At 43.2% G+C, this 26,281-nt stretch overlaps 1 protein-coding gene across 3 annotated transcripts in view; it reads left to right on the top strand.

Moving 5' to 3' along the window:
• SMAP1 (small ArfGAP 1) overlaps positions 1 to 26,281 on the top strand; it is a gene marked incomplete in the record, with an annotated part of 190,881 nt that overhangs the window by 69,256 nt on the left and 95,344 nt on the right. For 2 of the 3 annotated variants that reach the window (XM_056565839.1, XM_056565840.1), the window contains 1 exon segment: positions 20,760 to 20,835. In XM_056565839.1, coding sequence (XP_056421814.1) covers positions 20,760 to 20,835 — 76 coding nt within the window. 3 annotated transcript variants of the gene reach the window in all.

Here is a 26,281-nt window from a genome sequence, read left to right on the forward strand (position 1 = left end):
ATGTATAACATGTGAATTACAAAAGTGCTCAACTCTTTACAAACACGCTAGATAACCATAAAGCTGTGGTACCGGAGTACCCCTTTAAATACTATTTTTCGCTTCAGCCATTTTGAAGTAATCTTCAATAGACAGGGCATTGGTTCTTTAACCATAGCTTGCTATCCTTTCATTCAAATGGTTTACTCTTAGTCTACTGCAAGCTTTAGATTTTTTTTTTGACTTTTCGTACCCTCCAGTGCACTTAGAAAAATAACAAAGTAAAAGCGGAAAGAAGATAAAGCGGTTTAATGTTTCATAAGGACAGTAGATAATGTATATGTAGAACTGTAAAGTGGCATATAGGAAACAGAAAAATGTCCAGCGCAGTTCTTCAGATTAAAAGCTTCTCTTTATTTCAGTCTATCAGATATATACAGAACTTGAATATACAGGTGACCCAGCGGTCAGGTCAGAATATCCAACCTTAGTCATACAAAAACATAACAAAAATAAATCCATTTCATAGGGGAGAGAAAGTAATCACCTGACACTAGTTGAAAAGGTTAACTCCATTCACCTATATGAACAAATGTATTTATTTTAATTTTATTTATTTATATAGCGCCTACAGATTCCGCAGCGCTTACAATTATGGGGTACAAACAAAGACAAGTATCAGACATAAAATTACACAATAACTATTAAAAAAAGAGGTGTGGGGATATTCCTAGTAAAACAACTTATTAAATGGGTCAATCAAAAATTATACAAAGAAATAAAATCCAATGTTCAATACGTGCATAGTTAAAAACATTTACATATGCCATTATAATATAAAAATATATCCTAAGAATAAATATCTATAACATAAAAGGATGAAATACATATAATAACCATGCCGGGAAAATGCAAAAACATCAATGCAAATGCAAAATCTCAAAAGCATGTTGCAGAAGTTGTGTGTTAAAGGGCTACTCCGCCCCTAGACATCTTATCCCCAGGGCCGGTTTTAGGGGGGGGGGGGGGGCAACCTGGGCAATTGCCCAGGGCCCCCATGTCCAAAAGGGCCCCCTGAACTCTACGAACATTACTGCATTATACCACGATTTGCGCAAAATCACGGCAAAAATGCTGCGGTTTTATGCAAATTGCAGCAGACTAAAGTAATGTGAGAGTGACCCTGTGGGAGCCCGGGCTTCAGAGAGCCCACAGAGCAGAATTGACACTCGCACTGTATGGTAAAGGACTTTCCTGATGATGCCATCGCAGGTCCTTTACCATACAGTGTACAAAGAGGAGAAGGAGGGGGTAATAGGGAAAAGCATGGGGGGAGGGGGGAGGAAGGTGGGGAGACCAGTACAAGTGATGAGGGGCATATAAACTGTATATAGGGGTAAAGTTAGCAATATATGTGGGTATAGGTAGCAGTATATGAGGAGCATAGGAAGCAGTGTATAATGGGAGAAGGTGGGCATAAGGAGCAGTATATGTGATAGGGGGTCATAGGGAGCAGTAAATATGTGATAGGGGTCATAGGGAGCAGTATATACAGAATATGATAGGAGGTAATAGGGAGCAGTATATATGTGAAATACGGGGTCATACAGAACAGTATATGTGAGATAGGAGATCATAGGGAGCAGTATATATGTGATAGGAGGTCATAGGGAGCAGTTGAGATAGGGGTCATAGGGAGCAGTATATGTGAGATATGGGGTCATACAGAACAGTATATATGAGAGAGGGCCATGGGGAGCAATGTGTGGAGGGGAGAGGGTCTTTTGGTCCAGTCTGGGGTCTGTACACCAAAGGTCATCACCAATACACAGAATATCTGATCAGTGAGTCCTGACCCCTGGGACCACCACCGATCATGAGGAGGGAGGTCCCTTGTCCCCCAAATGAATGGAGCAGCAGCACATGATCACCTGCAGCTCTATTTGTTCTCTATGGGACTTATAAACATTGCTGATCGCTGCACTCACATGTATGGAGACCCCATAGAGAATGAATGGAGTGACATGGGTTCATGTGCTGTTGCTTTAATCACCGAGGGGTTCCAGTGGTCAGATCCTACCGATTAGATTTTTACACTGTCCCCTAGGTATGCTGTAGACATGGTAATGGGGCAGCAGCAAGCAAAGCAGGTTGTCCGTGTAAAGGATGGGGGTTGTGTTACTATAGAGTTTTGGGTAGACTGCAGAAGGGGCCACAGATGTCTTGGTATAGTCTTTAGTCATCAGGAGACATCATCATATTTGCCTGGGCTGGATGGGAAAGAGAACATATACAATCAAAGAAGACTCCCCCTGTGGTCACTAGATTTAATAGTCCTGTATGCTGTAACTGCTTCTGATCAGGTGAGAGCTGCTCTAACATGGCCACAATACAGGAGTGTTTTAGGGTCTGATTTATTTTAATGGTTAAAGAGCAACTGTTGCATAAAAATAAGTCCATAACCATCAGCACAGCCTACGAGCTGATCACTGGTATACTGCAGCCTACGAGCTGATCACTGATATACTGCAGCCTATGAGCTGATCACTGGTATACTTCAGCCTATGAGCTGATCACTGGTATACTGCAGCCTACGAGCTGATCACTGATATACTGCAGCCTACGAGCTGATCACTGGTATACTTCAGCCTACGAGCTGATCACTGGTATACTGCAGCCTACGAGCTGATCACTGATATACTGCAGCCTACGAGCTGATCACTGGCATACTGCAGCCTACGAGCTGATCACTGGTATACTGCAGCCTACGAGCTGATCACTGGTATACTGCAGCCTATGACCTGATCACTGGTATACTGCAGCCTACGAGCTGATCACTGGTATACTGCAGCCTATGACCTGATCACTGGTATTCTGCGGCCTATGAGCTGATCACTGGCATACTGCGGCCTACGAGCTGATCACTGGCATACTGCAGCCTACGAGCTGATCACTGGTATACTGCAGCCTACGAGCTGATCACTGGTATCCTGCGGCCTATGAGCTGATCACTGGTATACTGCTATACTGGTATATCTCTGACTTTTGGCATCTGTAGATAAATGTTATTTTTACAGAATAGAAGACAAGGAGTGCCAAAACAAATGTATGGCTGCAGTATACCAGTGATCGGCTTGTGCCGTGTTAACAGGTTGACCTATTTTTATGTGACAGTTGCGCTTTAAACAAAAAGTTTTCACTATGGGGGAGATTTATGAAAGCCTATGTAGAGGATGCTATTCTCATTTTTAAAAAGGCAACTCCACCACTGATTCTTTGCACATGTTTTCATAAATCTTCCCCTCTATAGCTTAGATTTGGACCCTATAATGCATTTGTGTTATGGCCTTCAGCTGAGATGCAACACAATTCAACATGGTGATCTTTGGTCATGGGCCCCATTTTTATTTTTGCCCATGGCCACACTTAGTCTAAAACCGGCCCTGCTTATCCCCTATCCAAAGGATAGGGGATAAGGGGCGATACAGGGGACGGAGTATCGGCAGTATCGTAACGTCACTGCTCTGACCCTTGTGATATGACTCCCCACCCCTCAATGTAAGCCTGTGGGAGGGGGCGTGACTGCTGTCAGCCCCCCCCCCCATAGGCTTGCATCGAGGGGGCAGGGCATGAAGTCACAAGTGGTGGAGCTGAGACGTCACAATACTCCGACCCCTGTATCGCCGGTCGTCAGCCATGGAGCGTTCCTCGCTCTGTGCAGCTGAAGGGGGCTGCTGCAGAAGAGATCATACCCCCATGGTCAGACATCATATCCCCTCTGCTTTGGATAGGGGGTAGGGGATAGGTGGGGGGGGGGGGGGTTGTAGTACCCCTTTAAGGCATAAGAAAACAAAAAAATGCACTGTACATATCGCACAAAAAAGCATAGTATGAACAGAGGCATAAAGATCATCTGATAATACAGGATCAGAATAGTGATAATAGAGACTATGGCTGGCATTTATCATTGTAGATGTAAGTGCAGCATTTTTCTACACCTTTTTTTTTTTGGTGTGTTGGTAATGTGTAGGGGCACCAAATTTATTAAATGGTCACAGAGCATTTCATACATTTTGTGCAGGTCACATTTTCTGAAATTTCTCTCTCCACACACACCAAAAAGCTAACCAAAGTTTGAGTTGGTGTAGTTTTAGAGACTTTTCAGTGGCTTTGTAGAACCCTTCCATATCATGTGTATTGCCAAAATAAGTGGATTGCAACTCAAAATCAGCAGAAATGTGTAACCAAAACGCGCAAAAAGGCACAAATAAACCCTGCTTGTGCCTTATTTGCGCCTTTTCTAGACACAAAAAACTGTCTAAAGACAATGATAGATGATGGACCATAAAGATTATCTGATAATGCAGGATTAGAGTAGTGTGAACAGAGACCTTAAAATAATCTCCTAATGTAAAATCAGAATAGTGTAAACAGAGGCATAAAGCTAATCTCATAATGCAGATTCAGAATACTGTGAATAAAGGCATAAATATAATCTAAGAATGCCAATTACAGGTCTCCAAATTCACCTCATAATGCCTTATTTTGTATACCATTCCTTAGGATTCACAAACAATATTGGGACTGGTTAAAAAGAAAATTATTGGCTTATTAACCATGACATTATAATGTATGTTATTACAGAAAATCTGGAATGACAAAAACTAACCCAACTTTTTTTTTTTTTTTTACATTGCTAGCATAGAATTTTATTTGAAATCTCTTATTGCCTCTACAGCAGAAACATGAAGTGATCACACGACAAGATCAATGATAAACAATTATTGTTCCCCAGTAAAAATATTCTTAGTGATGCGTAGTGACTAGAGATGAGCGAACTTCGAACTTCCAGTAATTCGATTTGTCACGAACCTTTCGGCTTGGCGGTTGCTGACTTTATCCTGCATAAATGAGTTCAGCTTTCAGGTGCTCCGGTGGGCTGGAAAAGGTGGATACATTCCTAGGAAAGAGTCTCCAGCCACCGGAGCACCTGAAAGCTGAACTCATTTATGCAGGCTAAAGTCAGCAACCACCGAGTCGAGAAGTTTGTGACGAATCCAATTACTGTAACTTCGCTCATCTCAGTAGTGACATCTACATTTATAATATTTGTACAAAGCATATTTGTAGCTCCTGGTGTATAGTCCCTGAGCTGCAATAATATTGGGGGTCAGGACCTTGTGATTACAGCTACGATACTAAACCACTGATGATTTGGACTCTTCAGAATGTGACCTTTGTGTCAGCAGCCCACTTCTATGTAAGCGTTATTATTAGGAGTCTGATTGCTTATCACAATTGCCATTAGTATACCCAACACAGTCAAACATGCTGAGCTTTGAGCATCATTTGACCAATGTCACCCCACCCCGGATGGCATAATCTTGATAGTCAATATGTTACTGTTAAGGGGCCCACAGCGCTCCTGTAGTCATTTACCTCTCTAGTACTTGATAATCTGGGTAAAGTGAAAGTAATTTCATATGTAGGGATGGAATAGAATAATTTCTCTTGTGGGATGCAGTTAATTATAGTCCGCACATACCATTAAATGACAAATGATAGTTTTACATTAAGCTCTCCATTATTAGGATTTCAGGTCTTATCACAAAATTTTAATTACTTTAGTTTCCGGAGATCTATTGTGCGGCAGACCTAATCAACACTTCTGCTCCTCTGAGGTTGTTTGATCTTTTCAAAGTTGCTGTTGTCAATGGAATGTGCCTGCAAATGTAAGATTTACTTCACTATGATTTACTTTTCTATGGGGCTAAATGGTAATTTAATTGTCTTTACACTCGTTCTGTGCAGCTGAAGACAAAATGCATATTTAATCAGTGCTTCAGCTCGAATTAGAATGTGAGCGCTGCGTGCCACCTAACCTTCCCCATAGGCCTCATGCTAATTTCATTGTTGGGTGAACGAAAAGAGGGCAAGGATGACTTTCTTTCCTCTATGCTTCATATTCAGGTTATTTCTTGTCTACGTGAAATAAATTGTGTTACTTTTCTACCTGCAATGGTAATGTAATTCATTAAACACCAATAGGCTGTCTAAAGGTTATGGAATTGGAACAGCAGGCACATTTACCAACAATAGGACTCGATTATAAAATGTGTGCAGGCGAAATATGGCACAATTGCCAGGGAGGTTCCAGCTTTCATTTGCTGCACTAGTTTAGAGACATGTCTGCTGTCTAAAGGGGCACATTCGCTGTCATTAATGTTTGCTACATTTCTTTTTATAATGCATAATGGCTCATAAGTCTCTTATGTTCTAAAAAAAAGGGACACACTTTTATTCCTGTAGAGGATCTGTTGTACAAATTTTGTCTTTCGACACGAAAAAGTCATTGACTACCTTATTAGGTCATTAATCCAAATATCCAATCAGCCGGTCTTGTCTTGGCTACTTAGCCATGCACGAATGAGATAGAAATGGCATCCAAGTGACTTTATACACAGAATGATTGTTTGTAAAGGCCAAAATGGTCTGTGTTTTCTCAGAGATTGCTGTAAAGGAATATCCCTGGATCATGTACTCTAACACAAAAAGAAAGTCCAACAAGCCCTATTTCTATGAGCATAAATACTTTATAAGGGCCTGTTCACACTACAAAATTTCCGCTCCAAGACTGTAGGTTCAGAATCCATTAATCCATTCTGCTTTGTTGCAACAGTGCAGGCTGCTTATGGTGGTGAATTGATGTAAAAAAAAGATTTTATTGACCTACCTTGCGCCCCCCTAGCAGTAGTTTAAAGGGATACTCTGGTGGAAAACCATTTTTTTTAAATTAACTGGTGACAGCAAGTTAAACAGACTTGTAAATTACTTCTGTTTAAAAATCTTAATCCTTCCAGTACTTATCAGCTGCTGTATTACAGAGGAAGTTTCTTCTCTGTCTGACCACAGTGCTCTCTGACACCTCTGTCAGTTTTAGAAACTGTCCAAAGCAGGAGCAAATCCCCATAGCAAACCTATCCTGCTCTGGACAGTTCCTGACATGGACAGAGGTATCAGCAGAGAGCACTGCGGTCAGACAGAAAATAAATTAAAAGTGGCATACAGCAGCTGATAAGTGCTGGAAGTATTAAGATAATAATTTTTTTAACTGTAAATTTTTAAGGTTTTTCAGTACAGAATAGAACAAAACAATGCAAAGCATAGTCTAATACAAAGCATATGCTATAAGTAACACCAGGAGAGTATCCAGTAGGAATTTAGTACAATTGAGTGAATAAATACTCAAGAACCTCTCATACGGTATTCAGCTATCAAACACTAGAATAAATCTCTTTGGTAAGCCCCAGGAAGGTCCACTCGGGCCCGTGCAGAACAGAAAAGAGCAAGTCTCAACAGGACAAGGCAATCGGAGACAAACATAGGACCACGCGAGTCAGACACGGAGAGCAGGGAACGAGGGAGGGGGTAAATGCCAGCATCAGAAAAAGTAAGAGAATTAATAGATCTGAGAACCTATCCCAGGGTTCCCAAACAAACAGGAAGAGAGGAAAGGAATTATTGAGTGAGGCTGTAAGGGCTTCAAGAAAGCGTATCTCCCTGATTCTCGCTACTAGATCCATTTCAGATGGAGGAAGGGGTTGCTTTCAGTATTTCGCGATAAGAGTTTTGGCCGCAAAGACCATATGCATAAACAATTTTAAAGGCCGCTTGGGTAATGACCTAGTTGAAAGTTATAACAAGTAGACCAGGGATCCAAGGGGACCAGAACCTCAAATACTTCAGTCACCAGCCCCCTCACCATCTCCCAATAAGGGACTATCATAGGGCAGACCGTGCCCAGCCCCACACCACATCGCCAATATTGAGGGGGAATATTTGGGTTCAGTTAATTAAGGAGTGCAGGGGTATGGTACCAAACCATTAACATCTTAAATTGCGTTTCTTTATAGAACATACATATGGATGCCTTAGAGGCCTGCTCCCAAATAATCCACCATTGGGGCAGGGTGATAGTGGTGTTCAAAACCTCCTCCCAATGACTCGTGTAACGGTGAGATGGGCACTCCCATCAGGGGGAGCATTAATAAGAAAATAGATGTCCGAGAGAAGACCCTTCGTCTGCGGTCTTGCGCAGCATAGCCACTCGAAGGCCGTAGGCATGAGAAACCACATGAGTTCCCAACGCAGATGACATAAAGTGTCTGAGCTGGAGATAATGGGGTCATTCAGAGGAGGGAAGACCATGCCGTGAGAGTAAATTTTCAAAGGGCGGCAGAGTACGTGACAGGGGGTCTACTATGTCAGCCCAACAAGAGTCCCCTTCCACCCCACTCCCTAACCATAGTAGAGGTGAGGCTCGGGGAGGGGGGGGGGGGGGGCGTGTGGATGGTAAAGGAAAGACTGCAAGGGGGGGTGGGGGGGGAGACACGGGAAAAAAGATGGAATTTCCTGGGGCAATACCCCCAAACATATTTGGAGAAGGACATGGGTCCAAGTAAGGGCCCAATGGGAACTATGGGGGGGACTCCAGAGGAACATATTCGGGTGGATCAGTGCCAACCACAGTTTCTCAAGTTCCATCCAGCAGATAGAAGGATTTGTGGTCCAGGCAGCCAAATGGCGTAGGTGTGTAGCCCAATAGTGATGTCTGGTACCGACAGGCCTCCCATGTCCCTACCTGCCAACATAACCGACATCGGGAGGCAATGCCTCTTACCGTCCCAAATAAAACAAAAAATGGCTGATTGGAATGTTTGCAGTGCAGACAAGGGTACTCGTACGGGCAGCGTTTAAAAAAAAATCGAGCAGCTTAGGGAGTATGGTCATGTAAACCGCCGCTATACGCCCGAAGGAGATATATTGGGACCGCAACTTTTCCAAAAGTGAACGAAGGTGTTGGAACAGAGGACAGTAGTTAGCAGCGTAGAGAGAGGAATAGCTTGGATTGAGATGGACACCAAGATAGGTAATAGCAGTGGGGGACCACCGAAAAGAATAGGCAGCATATAGTTAAGCGGAAAAAGGAGGGGTAGGACCTCAGTTTTAGTGAGATTAACTTTGTAGCCAGAAACACCATAAGAACGTAGAACCCTGTAGAGGTTAGGGAGGGAAGTTAAAGGTCTCGTGAGGGTGAGAAGAACATCGTCAGCAAAGAGGCATATTTTGAACTCTATCATGGAGAGCAAACCCAGAGATGTCTGCATTCCCCCGTATGATGGCAGCTAGAGGTTCAATACATAAAGCAAAAATCAGGGGAGATAACGGACATCCCTGCCGTGTGCCATTGAACAGAGGAAAAGGAGAAGAGACGGCGTGAGGGAGCTTAAGAGAGGCCGTAGGGGAGGAGTAGAGACCCCGCAGGGCAGTGAGAAAGTCACCCGTAATCCCAAATTTCTGAAGGGTGGCAAAGAGGAAGGGCCAGCCCAGCCTATCAAAGGCCTTCTCGGCATCCAGACTAATGACAATAGCCTGCTCAGACCACCATTTGATCAGATCAGTAACTCGCCCCGTGTTGTCCCCTCCTTGACGGCATGGTATGAAACCCACCTGATCTTTATGGATGAGTGAGGGAAGGAGACAACCGAGACGAGCCACTAGAATTTTGGAGAACAGCTTCAGATCGGTATTGAGCAAGGCTATGGGCCTATAACTGGAGCAATCATGCGGGTCCTTACCCGGTTTGGGGATAAGGGTAAGCAGAGAATACAAAAAGGACCCCCCCCCCAGAAAAGAATTACACAGAGAAACAAGATGAGAGAGGAGAAGAGCGGAAAACATCTTATAATATAAATAGGAAAAGAGTCTTAAGAATTTCTGCCATTTCCTCCAGCGTAATCGGAGCATTCAAGGAAGCTCGATCAGCCGCCGTGAGCGAGGGCAGGTGACACTCCGAAAGAAAAGTCTAGCAAGGCATCGCCTTCCCCAGGGTTAGAAGGCAGTTGAGAGAGCGTAGAGTAAAGCTTAAAGTAGTATTCCCGAAAGAGGTGAGAAATGGCGTCAGGGTGATAGTGAAGAGTGCCAGAGGGGTCTTTCACAGCTGAGGGCATCTGGGCCGCAGCACGGTCCCTCAAACGTGGAGCTAGCATCGAGTGGGCCTTATTACCTATATCATAAAACCGTTGTTCGAGTTCGAGCCAAGGCATCACGCTTAAAACGAGAACGCAGAGCAATACAGTGCCCTCTAATTAATGATTTATGTGCCTCCCAGAGAACAGCCTGGGAAGAGACAGATCCCTGGTTAAGAGCAAAGTATTCAACTACAGAGGCCTGGATCGATTCCTGGGAGGGCAAGGATTTTAGCAGAGTCTCGTTAAGACACCAGTGGCAGAGTCGAGGTGGAGGGAGAAAAAGACAGAAGGACTGGACTATGATCATACCAAGAAATAGGGTTGACAGAAGCAGAAGATAGGTAGATTGCCAAAAAAGTAATCTGTACGGGTATGTAGTTTGTGTAGGTGAGAATAGAACGAGAACTTCTTGTCAGTAGGGTGAGAAGTCCGCCACAGGTCATATAAGGAGGAGGAGCATATCAAGCGATGGAACAAAGAAGCGAGGCGCAATTGGGCAGGAGGGGTGGGACTACCAAGGGCTGAGTGATGGTCCATAGCGGGTGAAAAAATAAGGTTCAAATGTCCGCCCAGGAGCAAAGCCGAAGGGGGGGGGGGGGGGAGATATTTACTTAAAGGGGTACTCCGGTGAAAAACTTTTTTCTTTTAAATCAACTAGTGGCAGAAAGTTAAACATATTTGTAAATTACTTCTATTAAAAAATCTTAATCCTTCCAGTACTTATTACCTACTGAATGCTACAGAGGAAATTCCTTTCTTTTTGGAACACTGATGACATCACGAGCACAGTGCTCTCTGCTGACATCTCTGTCCATTTTAGCAACCATGCATAGCAGATGTATGCTAAGGGCAGCATGGTGGCTCAGTGGTTAGCACTGCTGCCTTGCAGTGCTGGGGACTTGGGTTCAAATCCCACTAAGGACAACAATAAATAAAGCGTTTTTATTATAATAACGTCAGCAGAGAGAACTGTCCTCGTGATGTCATCAGAGAGCATTCCAAAAAGAAAGGAATTTTCCTCTGTAGCATTCAGAGATGCATTAGGCGCATAGATATTGCACAGAAGCAAAGGTTTACCACCGAGGGAGCCCTCTATGACCACATACCGCCCCTGGGGATCAGTATAGGAGGAGGAGACCTGGACAGGTCTGGACCGGGATATCAAGATTGCCACACCGGCCATCTTCTTGCCAGAAGAGGCCAAAAAGGCAAATGGGTAAAGATGGTGTGGAAATTGGAAAGAGCCAGAGCGGTCAAACTGTGTTTCCTGAAGATAGACTATATCAGCCCTCTGAGAGACCAACTTTAGTTGCAAGAGGCACCGCTCCGGGGGAGTTGAGTCCCTTAACATTCAGGGAAACACACTTGGCCATGGTCAGGGATAATGGGGGAGAAGGAAGCTGAAAGAAAAGTTGCACTCACCCGGGTACAAGAGAAGGAGTCCCGCAGCCATAAGCACCATCAAGGGATGTAGAAATCAAGGGGAAACGTAGCCTTCTCTGAAAGCCTAGAAGAGAAGAGGGGGAAAGGAAGGACAAACAAGGAAAGGGAGGGACAAAAGATGCCACAAAAGACAGGACAAGAAAAACGGAGACATAAGAACATAAACAAAAAAAACAACAAATCAATGAAGGAACCATTGACCACAGGGTCAATGATGAAGCACAAAACAGTAGCAAAATTCAGTTGTATAAACACCTCCACAGTATCAGTTTGTTTGAGAAGGCCTCAATGGGGAGATGGGAGATTAAACCAGCCTGGAAGGCTCACCCCACGAGGCCATGCCAAAGAAAGCAGGTATAAAATGACCGCCGGAGAGGACACAGGGCATAAGAACAACAGTTCAATAAGTGCAAAACAATAACAAGGAGAATGGGTCCCGGGAGTAAATCTAGAGAAACTAAGCCCCACAGGTATGAGGAGGGGCACTAGGAAGCATCCAGGCCCCGTCTCAAAGAGGGGGGGCATGCCGTCCAGGGGGGGACTGTTTTCTTGCTCCCTCCAGATCGCCGATTGCGGACTGGTTGCCACACTGGAGGGAGAGGCCCCAGTCCAGGATTTGAGGAGCAGCGGGAATGTCCAAAGTGGAGCAGAAACTTGGGATATCAGAGTGTGAACGCAAAACAGCAGAGCGTTCAGGTTTACGGGCTTGCAAGGGAAAGCTCCAGCGGTACGGGGTATGATGATCTCGGAGAACAGCCAGAAGGGGTTGAAGCAGACGTCTCTTCCTGAGAGTGATCCAGGAAAGGTTTTGATACAGCTGAAGAGGAGCACCATCAAAGTCGAAGTTCCATCGGGATCGGGCTTTGGCCATGATAGCCTACATGATCTGGAAGTCATTCACACAACAGATGATGTCTCTAGGGGGGGCAGCTGGAGAGCTTGGAGTGAAGGGTGCGTTGAGCCCTATCTTATTTGATCTTATGGGACGGAGGTTCACCCATGAGAAGGTTGAAAATTGCTTTCAGAGTGGCGTGCAAGTCTTCATCCCAGGTAGCTTCAGGGAGGCCCTGCACTCATATAGTGTTCCAGCGCCCTCTATTATCCAGATTCCCTGCATGGTTATGCATATCGCAGAGGAACTCTGACTGTGAGGAAACCATGGATTCGAGCTGGGCGATATATGTCCCGGTAGAATCGTGGGCCTCTTCCAAGCTCTCTACCCTGTCCGAAACATGCTGTAAATCTTGGCGAAGGGAGGAAATTTCAGCATGACAGGCATCTTTAACTTCAGAAATTAAGGAGCGGAAGTCCTTTGGTAGAAATTTGAGAAAATAGCTGACAGAGGTTAAAGGGCTTTGGTGTGGGGGCTGGGAGCCCGGAGCACTCCAGCTCAATATCAGGGAGGGTGTCCCAAGATGAAGACCCCCCACCCGCTGGGGGGGGGGGTTGGTGTCCCAGAGCCAGATGCCGACATCACAGGGGCCCTCGAGGGCATAGGGCCGGGAGACCCCGCAGGCTGTGGGGTAGAGGGCACGCTCCTGGGAGGCTTGGGTGCAGGAGCAGGGGATGTGTGGACAGGCAGAGTGTCCCAGGAGGTTCCAGGGACAGGGGAGGGAGGGATGGAGTGGGAAGAGGCCCGGTCCTGTGGAGCGGGCAGGAGACCCAGGGGAGAAATGGGAGAGTCCATGGCAGCGGAGGTGACAGGCAGTCCCGATATGGGGGGAGGGGGTACCCCCTCAGAGCAGTGGCCCAGGAGGAGTGCAGGACATCTACAGGCCCCTTATGAGGAGGGCAGGTAGGTACCCCAGTAAAGAGAGCTGCGTTAGGGTTAAAGGGGTACTCCGGCGCTTAGACATCTTATCCTCTATCCAAAGGATAGGGGATAAGATGCCTAATCGCAGGGGTCCCGCCGCTGGGGACCCCCGTGATCTTGCACGCAGCACCCCAGTTAAAATCAGTCTCCTGAGCATGTTCGCTCCGGGTCTGATTACCGGCGACTACGGGGCAGGCGGCGTGTGACTAAAGAAAAATTCCAAAGAGAACTAAGACAGTCCTTTATAAGTAAGTCCTTACATATAAAAGTCAGAAATAACTGCTAGAAGCTAAAAATCACTTTATACATACAGGACAGGTGCTTGCCCACGGTCCTGCACAGTGCATACAATGTATAATGAGATTCAAAATGGAGCCATTCCATCCTGGTGTCCAATGGAGCAGCTAGTCCTGACAGAGAAATTACTCTTCAGTACCACACTGAATTGTAGGGAGACGCTACCAGACAGCCAGTCAGTGCATGCACTCCTATTATTATACAGGGGTTTTACCAGTGAATGCCCATTCTGATTGGTCTTCCAGACATTGACATGTTTCACAGATCTGGACTGTCTGTAGTATTGTATGTGGAGTATGGTTTTAACTTACAATGGCCCAGGAAAGACCGTTTTGTGTTGAAGATATTGTAACCTGCAGACCCGGTAACTTGAGGGACCACTTTATTAAAGGGGTACTCAGCTGCTCAGCATTTGGAACAAACAGTTTCGAACGCTGGAGTCGGCAGCTCACGACGTCATAGCCCCGCCCCCTCATGATGTCACGCCCTTTCCCCTCAATGCAAGTCTATGGGAGAGGTCGTGACAGCCATCACGCCCCCTCCCATAGACTTGCATTGACGGGGCATGACATCATGAGGGGGCGGGGCTATGACATCATGAGCTGCCACCTCCAGCATTCAAAACAGTTTGTTCCAAACGCTGAGCAATGGAGTACCCCTTTAAATTTTCACACAGTTTTAGAATATCAAGAAATTGAGTATGTTAAAAATATTTATTATATTTTGAATTAAAAAATGTAATGCGATAGCTCCAGTTCTAGGTATTGCTTTTAGCATGATTTGCTATTGCTATCTCCATACATTATATTCTCTTTTTACATTTATATGCAGCTGTTGTGAAGGTCATCTTGTAGCATGTAAACAATTGTTTGTTACTTCAGACCCAGTAATTGGTTATTAAGAAGGCATTAGAGATGACTGTCAGGGAACTAATTCCAGTCTTAATGACCGTTACCATAATGGATTCGATACTTGGTTTCTTGTAAGTATTGGCAACTCTTCTATCATTTTATTTATGTAATTTTAAGTGCATTTTACACACATATATATGCTGACCATTACTGATGCTTGCAGAGGCAGGCTACATCTGTCAAAATGGAAAGCATCCGTCTGCCCTCTAAGGACAATGTGTAACCAGAAAATAATTGTTTATTGTTTAAACCAAGTTTTTATATTAAACATATTTTTAAAAAGACATTTTCTGTGATTTTATAATTTTTCAAACTATATTATAAAATCTGAAATCTTGCAGATTTCCGGTTCTGTCTGTGGTGATGAGGAGGTGGCTAGAAAGTGACTTACGCCACAAGCGTAAGATGACACCATTAGACGGGTAAGAAAAAAAAGCTGACAGCTCAGCCTCTCTTACTATGGAATGATCTTTGCAAAGGTCACAGTACACCCAGTAGTGTTTCCCATTTATGGGAATGGGACATCACCTGTCTATTGTTGCCTATGTCCATGGGGCTTGCTGTAAAGCATATCTGTAAATGCTGTTAGAAGCAGCTCAGGCAACATGGCCATTAGCGTAATACAATCAGCAAATTGAAACAAATACGAAAAAACGTAATCAGTAAAAAAAAGAAAATCTAGGTTATACATTTCCTTTAGGGTGTATTCACACGTACAGTATCCTGCGCATATTTAAAGCACAGGAGTTGAAGCTAGAGATTTGATACGGTGTTCAGTCATTTTACACTGAAATCAGCAGAATAAAATTGGCAGCTTCAAATCCTGCACATCAAATATGCGCAGGATTTTGTACATGTGAATAGACCCTTAAAGGGGTAGTCCACTCTAGACCTCTTATCCCCTATCCAAAGGATAGGGGATAAGATGTCTGAACGCGGGGGTCCCGCCGCTGGGGACCCCCGCAGTATAGCATGTGGCACCCACCTGTTTCTTGTCCGGAAGCGCTAGAGGGTCTGGGTCGCGACCACGGGAACGGAAGTCTGTGACGTCATGACTCCGCCCCTGTGTGATGTCACGCCCGGTCCCCTCAATGCAAGTCTATGGGAGGGGGCGTGACGGCCGTCACGCCCCCTTCCATAGACTTGCATTGAGGGGGACTGTGGGCGAGCCTTTACTACTTCTATCCAGAATCAGCTCCTGCACATGTAGGCGAAGGACGACTAATAAACTACAGAATCTTTTTAATACAGAACGTTTTTTATTTTATTTCCTTTTTTTTTTATCCCTGCAACTTCTTGAAAGTCTTACTGTACTTTAATATCATTGCTCATTTCAGGCTTGTCCTGTGCCTTATCCTGGGTTTCTCAGGTCTGCCTACATGCCTTTGAGTTATAATTGGTGTTAGGTTATAACCTGTTCTCCGGGGAGTATTTACTTTAATAATGGTGTAGTTTTTAGTGCTGCTCTAAGCCATTATTTTTTTTTTATAATGTAAGTTTTAATTAGGTCTTAATGAGGAATACAGCCAAAAGGGCTGGACCCCCTGCGGATGTAATGAGCCAAGAGAGATACATCGAAAGCTGAAGGATTTGATTATCTGAGTCTGACTGAATTTTGTTTTACTTTATAATTCTACTAAATTGTCAAGGGAATGCAGATATACATACCTGCTCATAGTCACAAGAGTATGACAACGCCAGAAAAAAAGAGGTTGACATGGCACTCTCTATAGGCATACGTGGATCATACCTATGCAGTCTTATCTAATGACTCTTATCTCCTTCAGTCTTATTATAGCCGGTATTGGTTATTGCTCTTTACTCATAGAAACATAGAATGTGTCGGCAGATAAGAACCATCCAGCACATCTAGTCTGCCCAATAATCTGAATCCTATCAATAGTCCTGGGCCCTATCTTATTTGGAGGATAGCCTTATGTTTATCCCTATCTTATATGGAGTATAGCCTTATGCTTATCCCTATCTTATATGAAGGATAGCCTTATGCTTATCCCGATCTTATATGAAGGATAGCCTTATGCTTATCCCGATCTTATATGAAGGATAGCCTTATGCCTATCTCTATCTTATATGAAGGATAGCCTTATGCTTATCCCGATCTTATATGAAGGATAGCCTTATGCTTATCCCTATCTTATATGGAGGATAGCCTTATGCCTATCTCTATCTTATATGAAGGATAGCCTTATGCCTATCTCTATCTTATATGAAGGATAGCCTTATGCCTATCCCATGCATGTTTAAACTCCTTCACTGTATTTGCAGCGACCACTTCTGCAGGAAGGCTATTCTATGCATCCACTACTCTCTCAGTAACTGGTATAGTCACTCAGATCTATCCTATGTTATTATATATGTATTGAACCTACTAGTTATGTATAGTAACAAGTTCCTACTAAAATTGCAGCAGTACACGAGAGGTTACTAGATATTCAGTTTAGAATTTCAAGCATTTGTTACCGTATATGAATTATATCCACTCTAATCACATGACACCCAAGCTCTAACTCATTGTAGTACAGCACAGCTTTAATTAAGCTGTATGGCCGTTATATGGTAAATTTTTACACATCTGTCTCTGCCGCCTTCCTAGCAGAAGATAGCTGATAACACTGATCAGTGCTATGCCCTATGCATCAACAGATTGCTATAAATAGTCCCCTATCGGGACTATTAAAGTGTATTAAAAAAATGTCCTCTTCCCATTTTACCCTCAAAAAGTGTAAAAAATAAATAAATAAAAATAAAATAATAATTAATAAACATATTTGGTATCGCTGCGTGCGTAAATGTCCGAACTATTAAAATATATTGTTAAAGGGGTACTCCACCCCTAGACATCTTATCCCCTATCCAAAGGATAGGGGATAAGATGTCTGATTGCGATGGTCCCGCTTGCTGGGGACCCCCGGGATTTCGGCTGCAGCACCCCGCTGTCATTACTGCACAGAGCAAACTTGCTCTGTGCATAATGACGGGTGATACAGGGGCCGGAGTATTGTGACGTCACGGCTCCGCCCTTCGTTATGTCACGGCTCTGCCCCTCGTGACATCACGGCCCACCCCCTTAATGCAAGTTTATGGGAGGGGGCGTGATGGCCGCCACGCCCCCTTCCATATACTTGTATTGAGGGAGCGGGGTGTGACATAACGAGGGGGCGTGACCGACCCCCGCATGGCGCGCGCACAGTATTCGGAACTAAATGTTCCGAAAGCTGGCCAGTGGAGTACCCCTTAAATGGCAACATTGGCGGGATGACTGATGTCCACAGTCTATGAAGTGAGCGCGGCTTTCGCTCAGTTCGTGTGCATGCCGTTAATGTACCTCATGGTGCTCTAGGTAACAGTGCACTGTGACTTACATTGCTGTCCTATTTTTGCATATATAATCTAGCTTTGATGTGCTGTTCTACTTATTGGAGCTGTGACATTCTATAGAGCTATTGCAGTCAGGCTTTCCTATGGAGAAAATGGTTTGCCTGTCTACGCCAGGACAGTAGAGTCACATGAATGGGCGTCATCGTACTGTAAACAACAAGGTTACCAAGATATAAAACAAAAAAATACCCTAGTGTGCCTCTATTATTCTCCTCTTCTTGCTTGCTTTGATCAGTGCAAAGCTCATGATATTGACGCTAGTTATTTTCACAGTATATTATGTTTTGCATAAGCACTTTCTTTTATCATTTTATTTCTATTATTTTACCAAATCACTATATTTGATTTTTGTTAAATGCTTTTTTCTTTCTACTTTGCCATGGGATCAAAACAAGGTTTCTTTTTTATTTTCCTTTACCAAGCAGTCTCTGACGTTTCTGTTCTAGCTAGGGGATATTTTGTCCTATTTAATATTCTTGTAGTTGAAGTATGGATGTTTTTTTCTTTTGCCCCAAAATCATGAATGTTTCATAAGACAATTGAGTTTTTTTTTTTTTTATTAAACTTAAATGCAAAAAATAAATCTGATAATGCCAAAATTCAATGACTTCCATAATAAGATGCTGCTCCCCAAAGAAAACCTATCACAGAAACTTCATCTGCGATGCTGCAATTTCTTAAAAGATTCACTTTGAATTATCTTGGTATTTGTATGCTTACTATGTTCTGCTCTTGAAATCTTTTATCCAGCAGGTTAGAACAAATAATTTTCTAAGGGCTTTGCTTTACATTTACATTCTTAAGCAGCATTGAAAATATATGGAACTTATCAGGAAATTCTATGAAACCTTTAAAGGGGTTATCTGGGCTTTAAAAATTGATGGCATTTCCTGAGGATAGGCCATTAATAATATATTGGTGGGGGTCTGACTCCCAGCGCCCCATTGATCAGCTGTTTAAAGGGGCTGTGGGCTTGTGCAGCTTATTCGCTGTTTACATGTGCTGCTACCTGTAATAGCTCTGCTACAGCATTGCCTATGTAAGTGAATAAAATGTTATATCTACATTGCAGCCACTAATATGGCATTCATTGCAGTACCTTCCATCACCATTACTAATTTCACATTGATCACTGGTAAGGGCATTGTAAATAATGATGAGGCTACATATCTTGCACAAGTGACTGATGTAAATTGGGGCCAACTGTGCTACTGTGCCCCTTAAGCAATGATGACCCTCAAGCCATGGAAAGTGAATCCGACACACATTGTCTCACCTGCATTGCACAAAATGATGGTGGTTGCAGCCTTAGGCTGGGTCCACACTACGTTTTGTCCCATACGGGAGCGCATACGGCAGGGGGGAGCTAAAAGCTCGCGCTCCCGTATGTGACCGTATGCGCTCCCGTATGTCATTCATTTCAATGAGCCGACCGGAGTGAAAGTTCGGTCCGGTCGGCTCATTTTTGCGCCGTATGCGCTTTTACAACCGGACCTAAAACTGTGGTCAACCACGGTTTTAGGTCCGGTTGTAAAAGCGCATGCGGCGCAAAAATGAGCCGACCGGACCGAACGTTTCACTCCGGTCGGCTCATTGAAATGAATGACATACGGGAGCGCATACGGTGACATACGGGAGCGCGAGCTTTTAGCTCCCCCCTGCCGTATGCGCTCCCGTATGGGACAAAACGTAGTGTGGACCCAGCCTTAAGCGGGTAACAAGCAAACCTTGTTTAGCGGCCCTTCTAATATTGTAGTACAGCAGTTTAGTAGGGTAGCACAAACTGGGGCCGCTGTGAATTTTTTTTGCACAAAATTTAAGCAGATTTGCAATTTGTTCTGAAATTCTTAAAGTTGTTGAAGCAGTGCCATCTACATACAGCACGTCAGCCTGACACTGTGTTTTTAGGTTTGAGATCACTTGGAGATGCAGCTATTGATATGTTGAACAGAAGAATTCCATAGGCTTAAGCCACCTTGTGCCTTGTGTATTGTGGCAGTAAAGTTACCTTTTAGGGTGCGTTCACACTGAGTAAATCAAGAGGAATTCATGCTGAAAAATGTACGTGCGGAAAAAATAATTTTCTTTTCGCGTGGAATTTGCGCGGAATTGCAAATTCATGCTGAAAAATTTACGTGCGGAAAAAAGAATTTTCTTTTCGCGTGGAATTTGCGCGGAATTGCACGCGGAAATGGGGGAGAAAGAAGTGAAGGGTTTTTCAGCCATTTACGTGCAAATTTTTAATTTTTTTTAACATTGACTTCTATTGATTTCTGCTAGCGGATTCCGCTTGAAGAATGAACATGCTCTTTCTTCAAGTGGAAAGGAATTCAGCGCCGTAATTCCGCTAGCAGAATTTCCGATGTGTGAACAGCACAGGGGAAAAAACATTAAAGTCAATGGGCAGAGGAGATGTGCATTAATTTCGAGCGGAGAATTCAACAGGAATTCACCCTTAGAGTTTTTATGCGCAAGTCCATTCTATTCTCTCCTTAGAAATAAACATGCATGCTCAGCAATCTAAGCGTGCATTCTTATGGGGTAGATGGAAGACAGATTTGTGTGACCCCCTTTCTGGTTTATAGCAGGCTTTAGGGACTACCTGTTAAATTATATTGCTGCTGTAGACTGTTGAAGCTTTTGTTTTACACTAGCCAGCTATATGAAGATGATGGGAAAATTGCTCTTTCTGCTTTTCTCCTGTACCTGTTCTCAGGAACTCATACAAATCCTATTGAAAATCCGGTTGAACTCCAACCAGCCAATCCTTCTTTCCTTCTCCATACACATCAGATCACCTGGTTCAGCTAACTTCCATCTAATATGCATGAGCACTTTAGTATTACTTTACAACCTGCTGTTGTTTTTCCTTAATGAATTCACCAGATCAGTGGAGTTCTTTATCAGGGATAAATACGAAAGAAAGAAATACTACGACAAGAATGCTGCAACCACTATGAATGTAAGTATGTTCAAGGTAAATACATTTTCTCAGGTTATTCTTGTTTCTGAAACCAACACCTTTAGAAATGGTTTACTTTCCATCATGACATTGTGGGCGACTTGTCATATAATTTGGACTCCTTTAGGACTGTTTTCAGTGCATATTTGACTTATAGTGGAACCTCTCAACACCTACACAAATATATGGACATATGCTACTGTACAGTACATGAGTAAATGTAACCATCACTAATAAACAAGGGCTGTACTATGCCATTCCCTGTTATTGAGCTGCTATGGCTCTTCTGTTTCCAGTATATATGTATGATGTATACAGTCTGTACTAAAAGTTTATTTTACTCTATTGACCTCACCTTTTTTTCTTTCTTGTGTATTTTAAAAGCATAAATAGCATATGTTTCTATCTTTATTCTTGTTATCAGGAACACTGAAACACTGTTGGTGCGCAGTATGATTTTAGGATCCATTTAACCCTTTGCCAAATTGCTCTTCATTTAGGGCACAGTCTCAAGTGCAGAGTCCACTTTGTTAGCAGCAGTTATCAGCTGGGACATACAGCTAACATTAGCGCTAGCTCTGTTCCCAACCGCTTATCTCTTAGATGTCATGTTACCCAATGGGACTAATATGGGACTAATACATGGGTTTAAAATGAGTTTTAACCACTTAAGTACCAAGCGTTTTTCAGTTTTTGCACTTTCGTTTTTTCCTCCTTACATTTTAAAAATCATAACCCTTTCAATTTTGCAAAGATAGGGGATAAGATGTATGAGCGCAGAGATCCTGCCGCTGGGGACCCCCGTGATCTCTGTGCAGCCCCCGGCATTCTGTGTCGGGCGCTGCCTCCGAGACGGGGACGTGAAATCACGGCCACGCCCCCTCCATTCATGTCTATAGGAGGGGTGTGACTGCCGTCATGCCCCCTCCCATAGACATGAATGGAGGGGGCGTGGTGTGACTTCCCCCTCTCGGAGGCAGCGCCCGGCACAGAATGCCGGGGGCTGCACCAAGATCATGGCTTTCCTCAGTGGTGGGACCCCTGCAATCATACATCTTATTCCTCCTATCCTTTGGATAGGGTATAAGATGTATAAAGCCGGAATACCCCTTTAATTAAGTGCCGAGTGTTCTTTCCTCCATGCTAAGTGGGTCACAGTTAAGCTTCATTTGTAATAGACATGCAGCAAGAATAACCTATTCAGCTTGAGCCGTGGAAATACAAGCATTTTGCATCAAACATAACACAAACCTGCTACAAATGCTGAGTGCAGAAGAGATGTCTAGAAGGTTGCATAGCCTCTTCTGATGGATTGGATGATGGTATTGTATTTTACTCCAAAATAAATAATGCAGCTGCCAAAAACTGATAAAATAGACCAAATTCCCCTGTCATTGTATTTACCATGTATATAATTATTATTTTTTTTTTCCTGAAAGGATTTGGGAAAAAGTCTAATGTAAGGCTGGGTGTCCATTTGATAAACAGACTTGAAAATGTTTTTCCCTCTCTTAAACATGTATGTATGTTAAACTCTACACACTAAACCTGTCTTAAAGGGGTATTCCAGGATTTTTATTTTTTATTTGACTATGCTACAGGGGCTGTAAAGTTAGTGTAGTTTATAATATAATGTCTGTACCTGTGTGTGACGGTTTTCTCACAATTCTTCTGTGATTTTCACCCCAATATTTATTTTTAACAGCATACAAAATGACTGTTTCAGATTTTTCCCAGGTTGCAATGCGGCCGAGACCTGACTCACTAGTCAGCTGATGACAGAGAGCCTGTCTGCTTCAATGGGGGGAGGGATCGCTTGGTGGGAGAGAGATCAATCTGCAACAGCTGTAGGCACCCTGATTGAAAACCACAGGTCTTTTGTTTCAGTGGGTGGGAGTGGCTGATGTGTTGGAGGGAGGAAAATGGAATTGTGGGATTTGTAGTAAAAAAAAAAAAAAAAAAAAGTCAAACAGGAAATACCAGTTCACAAAAAGCTAGCCACAGTGTTATGGTAATCTCACAACATAGCCATTTAGCCCCAAGACAAGTGCAGATCGTTCCTAAGCATGTCCATTACTGCCTGCCAGGTATGTGCTAAAATTACCTTATGCTGGATAATCCCTTTTAAGGAGTCTGTTTTCACATGGAGGCCAACACAGTTCTTTCGGCCCCTATATGGCCAGTATATATGATAGTGTGTGTGTGTATATATATTATACCATCCAACGGAATCCTGGAATTATCTAAACGAATACCATATTGATCTATAGTTGACAGATGGTGCCGTATGACATATTTCTATAGGCATCAGTTCAGTGGATATTTTATGGTTAGCTTTTTATGACCTGATCGATTAACTTGGGGATAAATTTATGTGTGTGTGTATAGATATATACACATACATATATAATATTTTAAAGCCGTGTATATTATGGGCTTAGGAGTTCAGCTGGTGGTAAGTAACGCTGTCATTTACTCGAGTATTTACTCACTGGACTCCTTAGCATAGAATGAGCTTACATTAAAATGATTGATATAAAAGTTATATAAAATATTTTCTCGCATAAATGTACAGTGAAACCTTTTCAATGACCACCCAAAATTCTTCCAAGGGGATGATTTTCTCCGTAAAGATAACCAGTATGTACAGGGAAAACTTGAAAAATGTGAATATCGTGCAAAAGTTCATTGTATCAATTGGGGGGGGGGGGCGGGTTAGTGTTTTCATGAGCTGTAACCATAATCATCCCAATTATGACAAATCACGGCTTGAACTATCTTGCTTGGCATGTAATGAGTCTCTCATATTTTAGTTTCACCTTTTAAGTTGTATTACTATTAATTTTGCTGTGAAAACTGTCTGCCCGCATCGCCATTGTGCACTCTAAGAAAACAGGCACGGTTTTATCTTCTACAGTAGAAGACTCGCCGCCCACATGTAAGAAGCATATAGGTCCTATGCGCTGGGACCTGTGTGTCAGTCACTCTGCGGTCCCAGCGCTGACACACAGGTGATAGTCGCGGCGGCCGCAGGGCATGACTACGCCTATCCGACTGCTGCTGACCATTATATAAAGTATTTTTGGCCTGATCATGGTTTTTTTCAGTAGTGTGGTATAGGAGGAAATCCTACTATATAATAATTCTCTAACCCATTTCTTCTGTGTATGCCGTTGCAAAAGTTGACAATTTTAACCATTTGATGCACTAGCGCGGTGTCTTGAAAATGCCTTGGTTTCAACCTATTTCTGGATTTAAATTGTGTCGTGTTAAGCTGTTGAACCGTTAGACAAGTTGTACTTGTCGTCAGCACCTTGGCAGTAGTACATTATCCCTATGGAACAGCCAGCATCTATTCTCTTGAGGCACTGTGTTCTATTCCTTAGAGTTTTACTATACAGTACATGAAAGGGCCCAGAAAGCGAAAGATGGAACACCACTTCATTAGCAGGAATAATCGTGTGCCAGTTCTTGACATACTAATACATAGCAAAGGCTTATTTCAGCTTTCCCAAGAACCTAAGCTCATCTCTAGTTCTCAAATGCCTCCTGACTTCTGTATGTCAGGGCTATAAATAAAATATTTGAATAGATTATGCGATACTATAGCAAATGGGTCTTTTATACCAGGGTACAGTGCCATCTCCGTTCAAGTCTGTCATCCATTGTTCCCGAAATTTCAGCACTCGTAAAAGCCAAACTTGTCAATCGAGTTGGCACTATTGCACATGGTTTTAAGGAGTATTATTACAAACCCAACAAAATACCTAAAATGTAAACTTACTCTTGTCTGGGAAACTGATGCCTTATTGGTTAGAAGAAAACCCTGCTGTTCTGTGTCAGGACTTGTTGCTTTAAAGGGCTTATCCAGGAAAAAACTATTTTTTTTTTTATATCAACTGGCTCCAGAAAGTTAAACAGATTTGTAAATTATAACAACAAGGCCACATACGCGCACTCACCGCTCAGCGGAGACGGCTCGGCTTGAAGGTCCGGTCCACGGAAAGCTGGGTCACAGCATCGGTGCAGGTAAGTGGGCGCTCCGACGCCCACTTACCTGCACCGATGCTGTGACCCAGCTTTCCGTGGACCGGACCTTCAAGCCGAGCCGTCTCCGCTGAGCGGTGAGTGCGCGTACGTGGCCTTGTTGTTATATTTATTGATACTTCATCATCTTCGTATGTGCACCCTGCAGGAAACCTTGCACGGGGGCACTAATGTTATGCAACAGTCATGCTTCAGGTGCAGTAACCCTTTAGAGTGCCCTCTCCATTTCTGGTATTTTGTAGATTTGTAAATTACTTCTATTAAAAAAATCTTAATCCTTTCAATAATTATCAGCTGCTGAAGTTGAGTTGTTCTTTTCTGTCTGGCAACAGTGCTCTCTGCTGACCTCTCTGCTTGTCTCGGGAACTGCACAGAGTAGAATAGGTTTGCTATGGGGATTTGCTTCTAAACTGGGTGGTTCCCGAGACACATGTCATCAGAGACCACTTAGACAGGAAAGAACTCAACTTCAGCAGCTCATAAGTACTGAATTTTTTTAAAGAAGTAATTTACAAATCTGTTTAACTTTCTGGAGCCAGTTGAGATATATATATATATATATATATATATATATATATATATATAAAAAATGTTTTTTCCTGGATAACCCCTTTAAACATAGTTCTAAGTGTTTTATATGGTTCCTTTATACAACGTGAAAGATAGATGTAGAATTCTGTGTGCAAGCTTGATGGATACGCACAGGGTCGCTAATGTCCTGAGAATCTCATTGTAAGGCCATGTTCACATGTCCGCAATTTCCGCATTGGAATTCTGCTGGAGAATCCAGAGCAGCAGAGTTCCATTGTATTCAATAGGATTCTGCTGCGCACACAGTGGAATTTCTGTTTTTCCATGTTCGCAGAAAGAATGGACCTGTTCATTCTTTCTGCAGACTCTGCATGGAATGGATAGCCCTCTATGAGATGGCGCATTCCCGTGAGGTCTTAGCACTTAGCGCTCAGAGATTTTCCTGCGGACATTCTGGACGTGTGAATATGGCCTTAGTGTCATAAATAGGAATATGAATTCTCTCTCCATTTTCTATTTCACTTTCTCACCTCGGTTTTATGCCACTCATCTCTTTTATGGGGCTTCGTCTTGACAATGCATCACTACAATACGGTATTCATCACTACCTTGCTATGTAACACATATGTGCCGATCCTCTTCTATTCAGAATGCAGCTTTCAGCCCTCAATGATTTGTGTTGATTAATATGTATAAACCTGACCTGCTTTACAGAGTGTTGTTGACTAGATAAGACAGTTGTTCCTTTGGGATATGAAGAAAAGATTTCCTTTTTATTCTTTTTCAATAGCAAGGTGGGTTGCAAGGAAGCCTAGACCTTGTAGGTTATGTGGATTTTCTGAATGCATTTTTCATGCCATATAAAGCA

Source organism: Hyla sarda, chromosome 3 (assembly GCF_029499605.1).
Source record: "Hyla sarda isolate aHylSar1 chromosome 3, aHylSar1.hap1, whole genome shotgun sequence".
NCBI classification, from domain to species: domain Eukaryota; kingdom Metazoa; phylum Chordata; class Amphibia; order Anura; family Hylidae; genus Hyla; species Hyla sarda.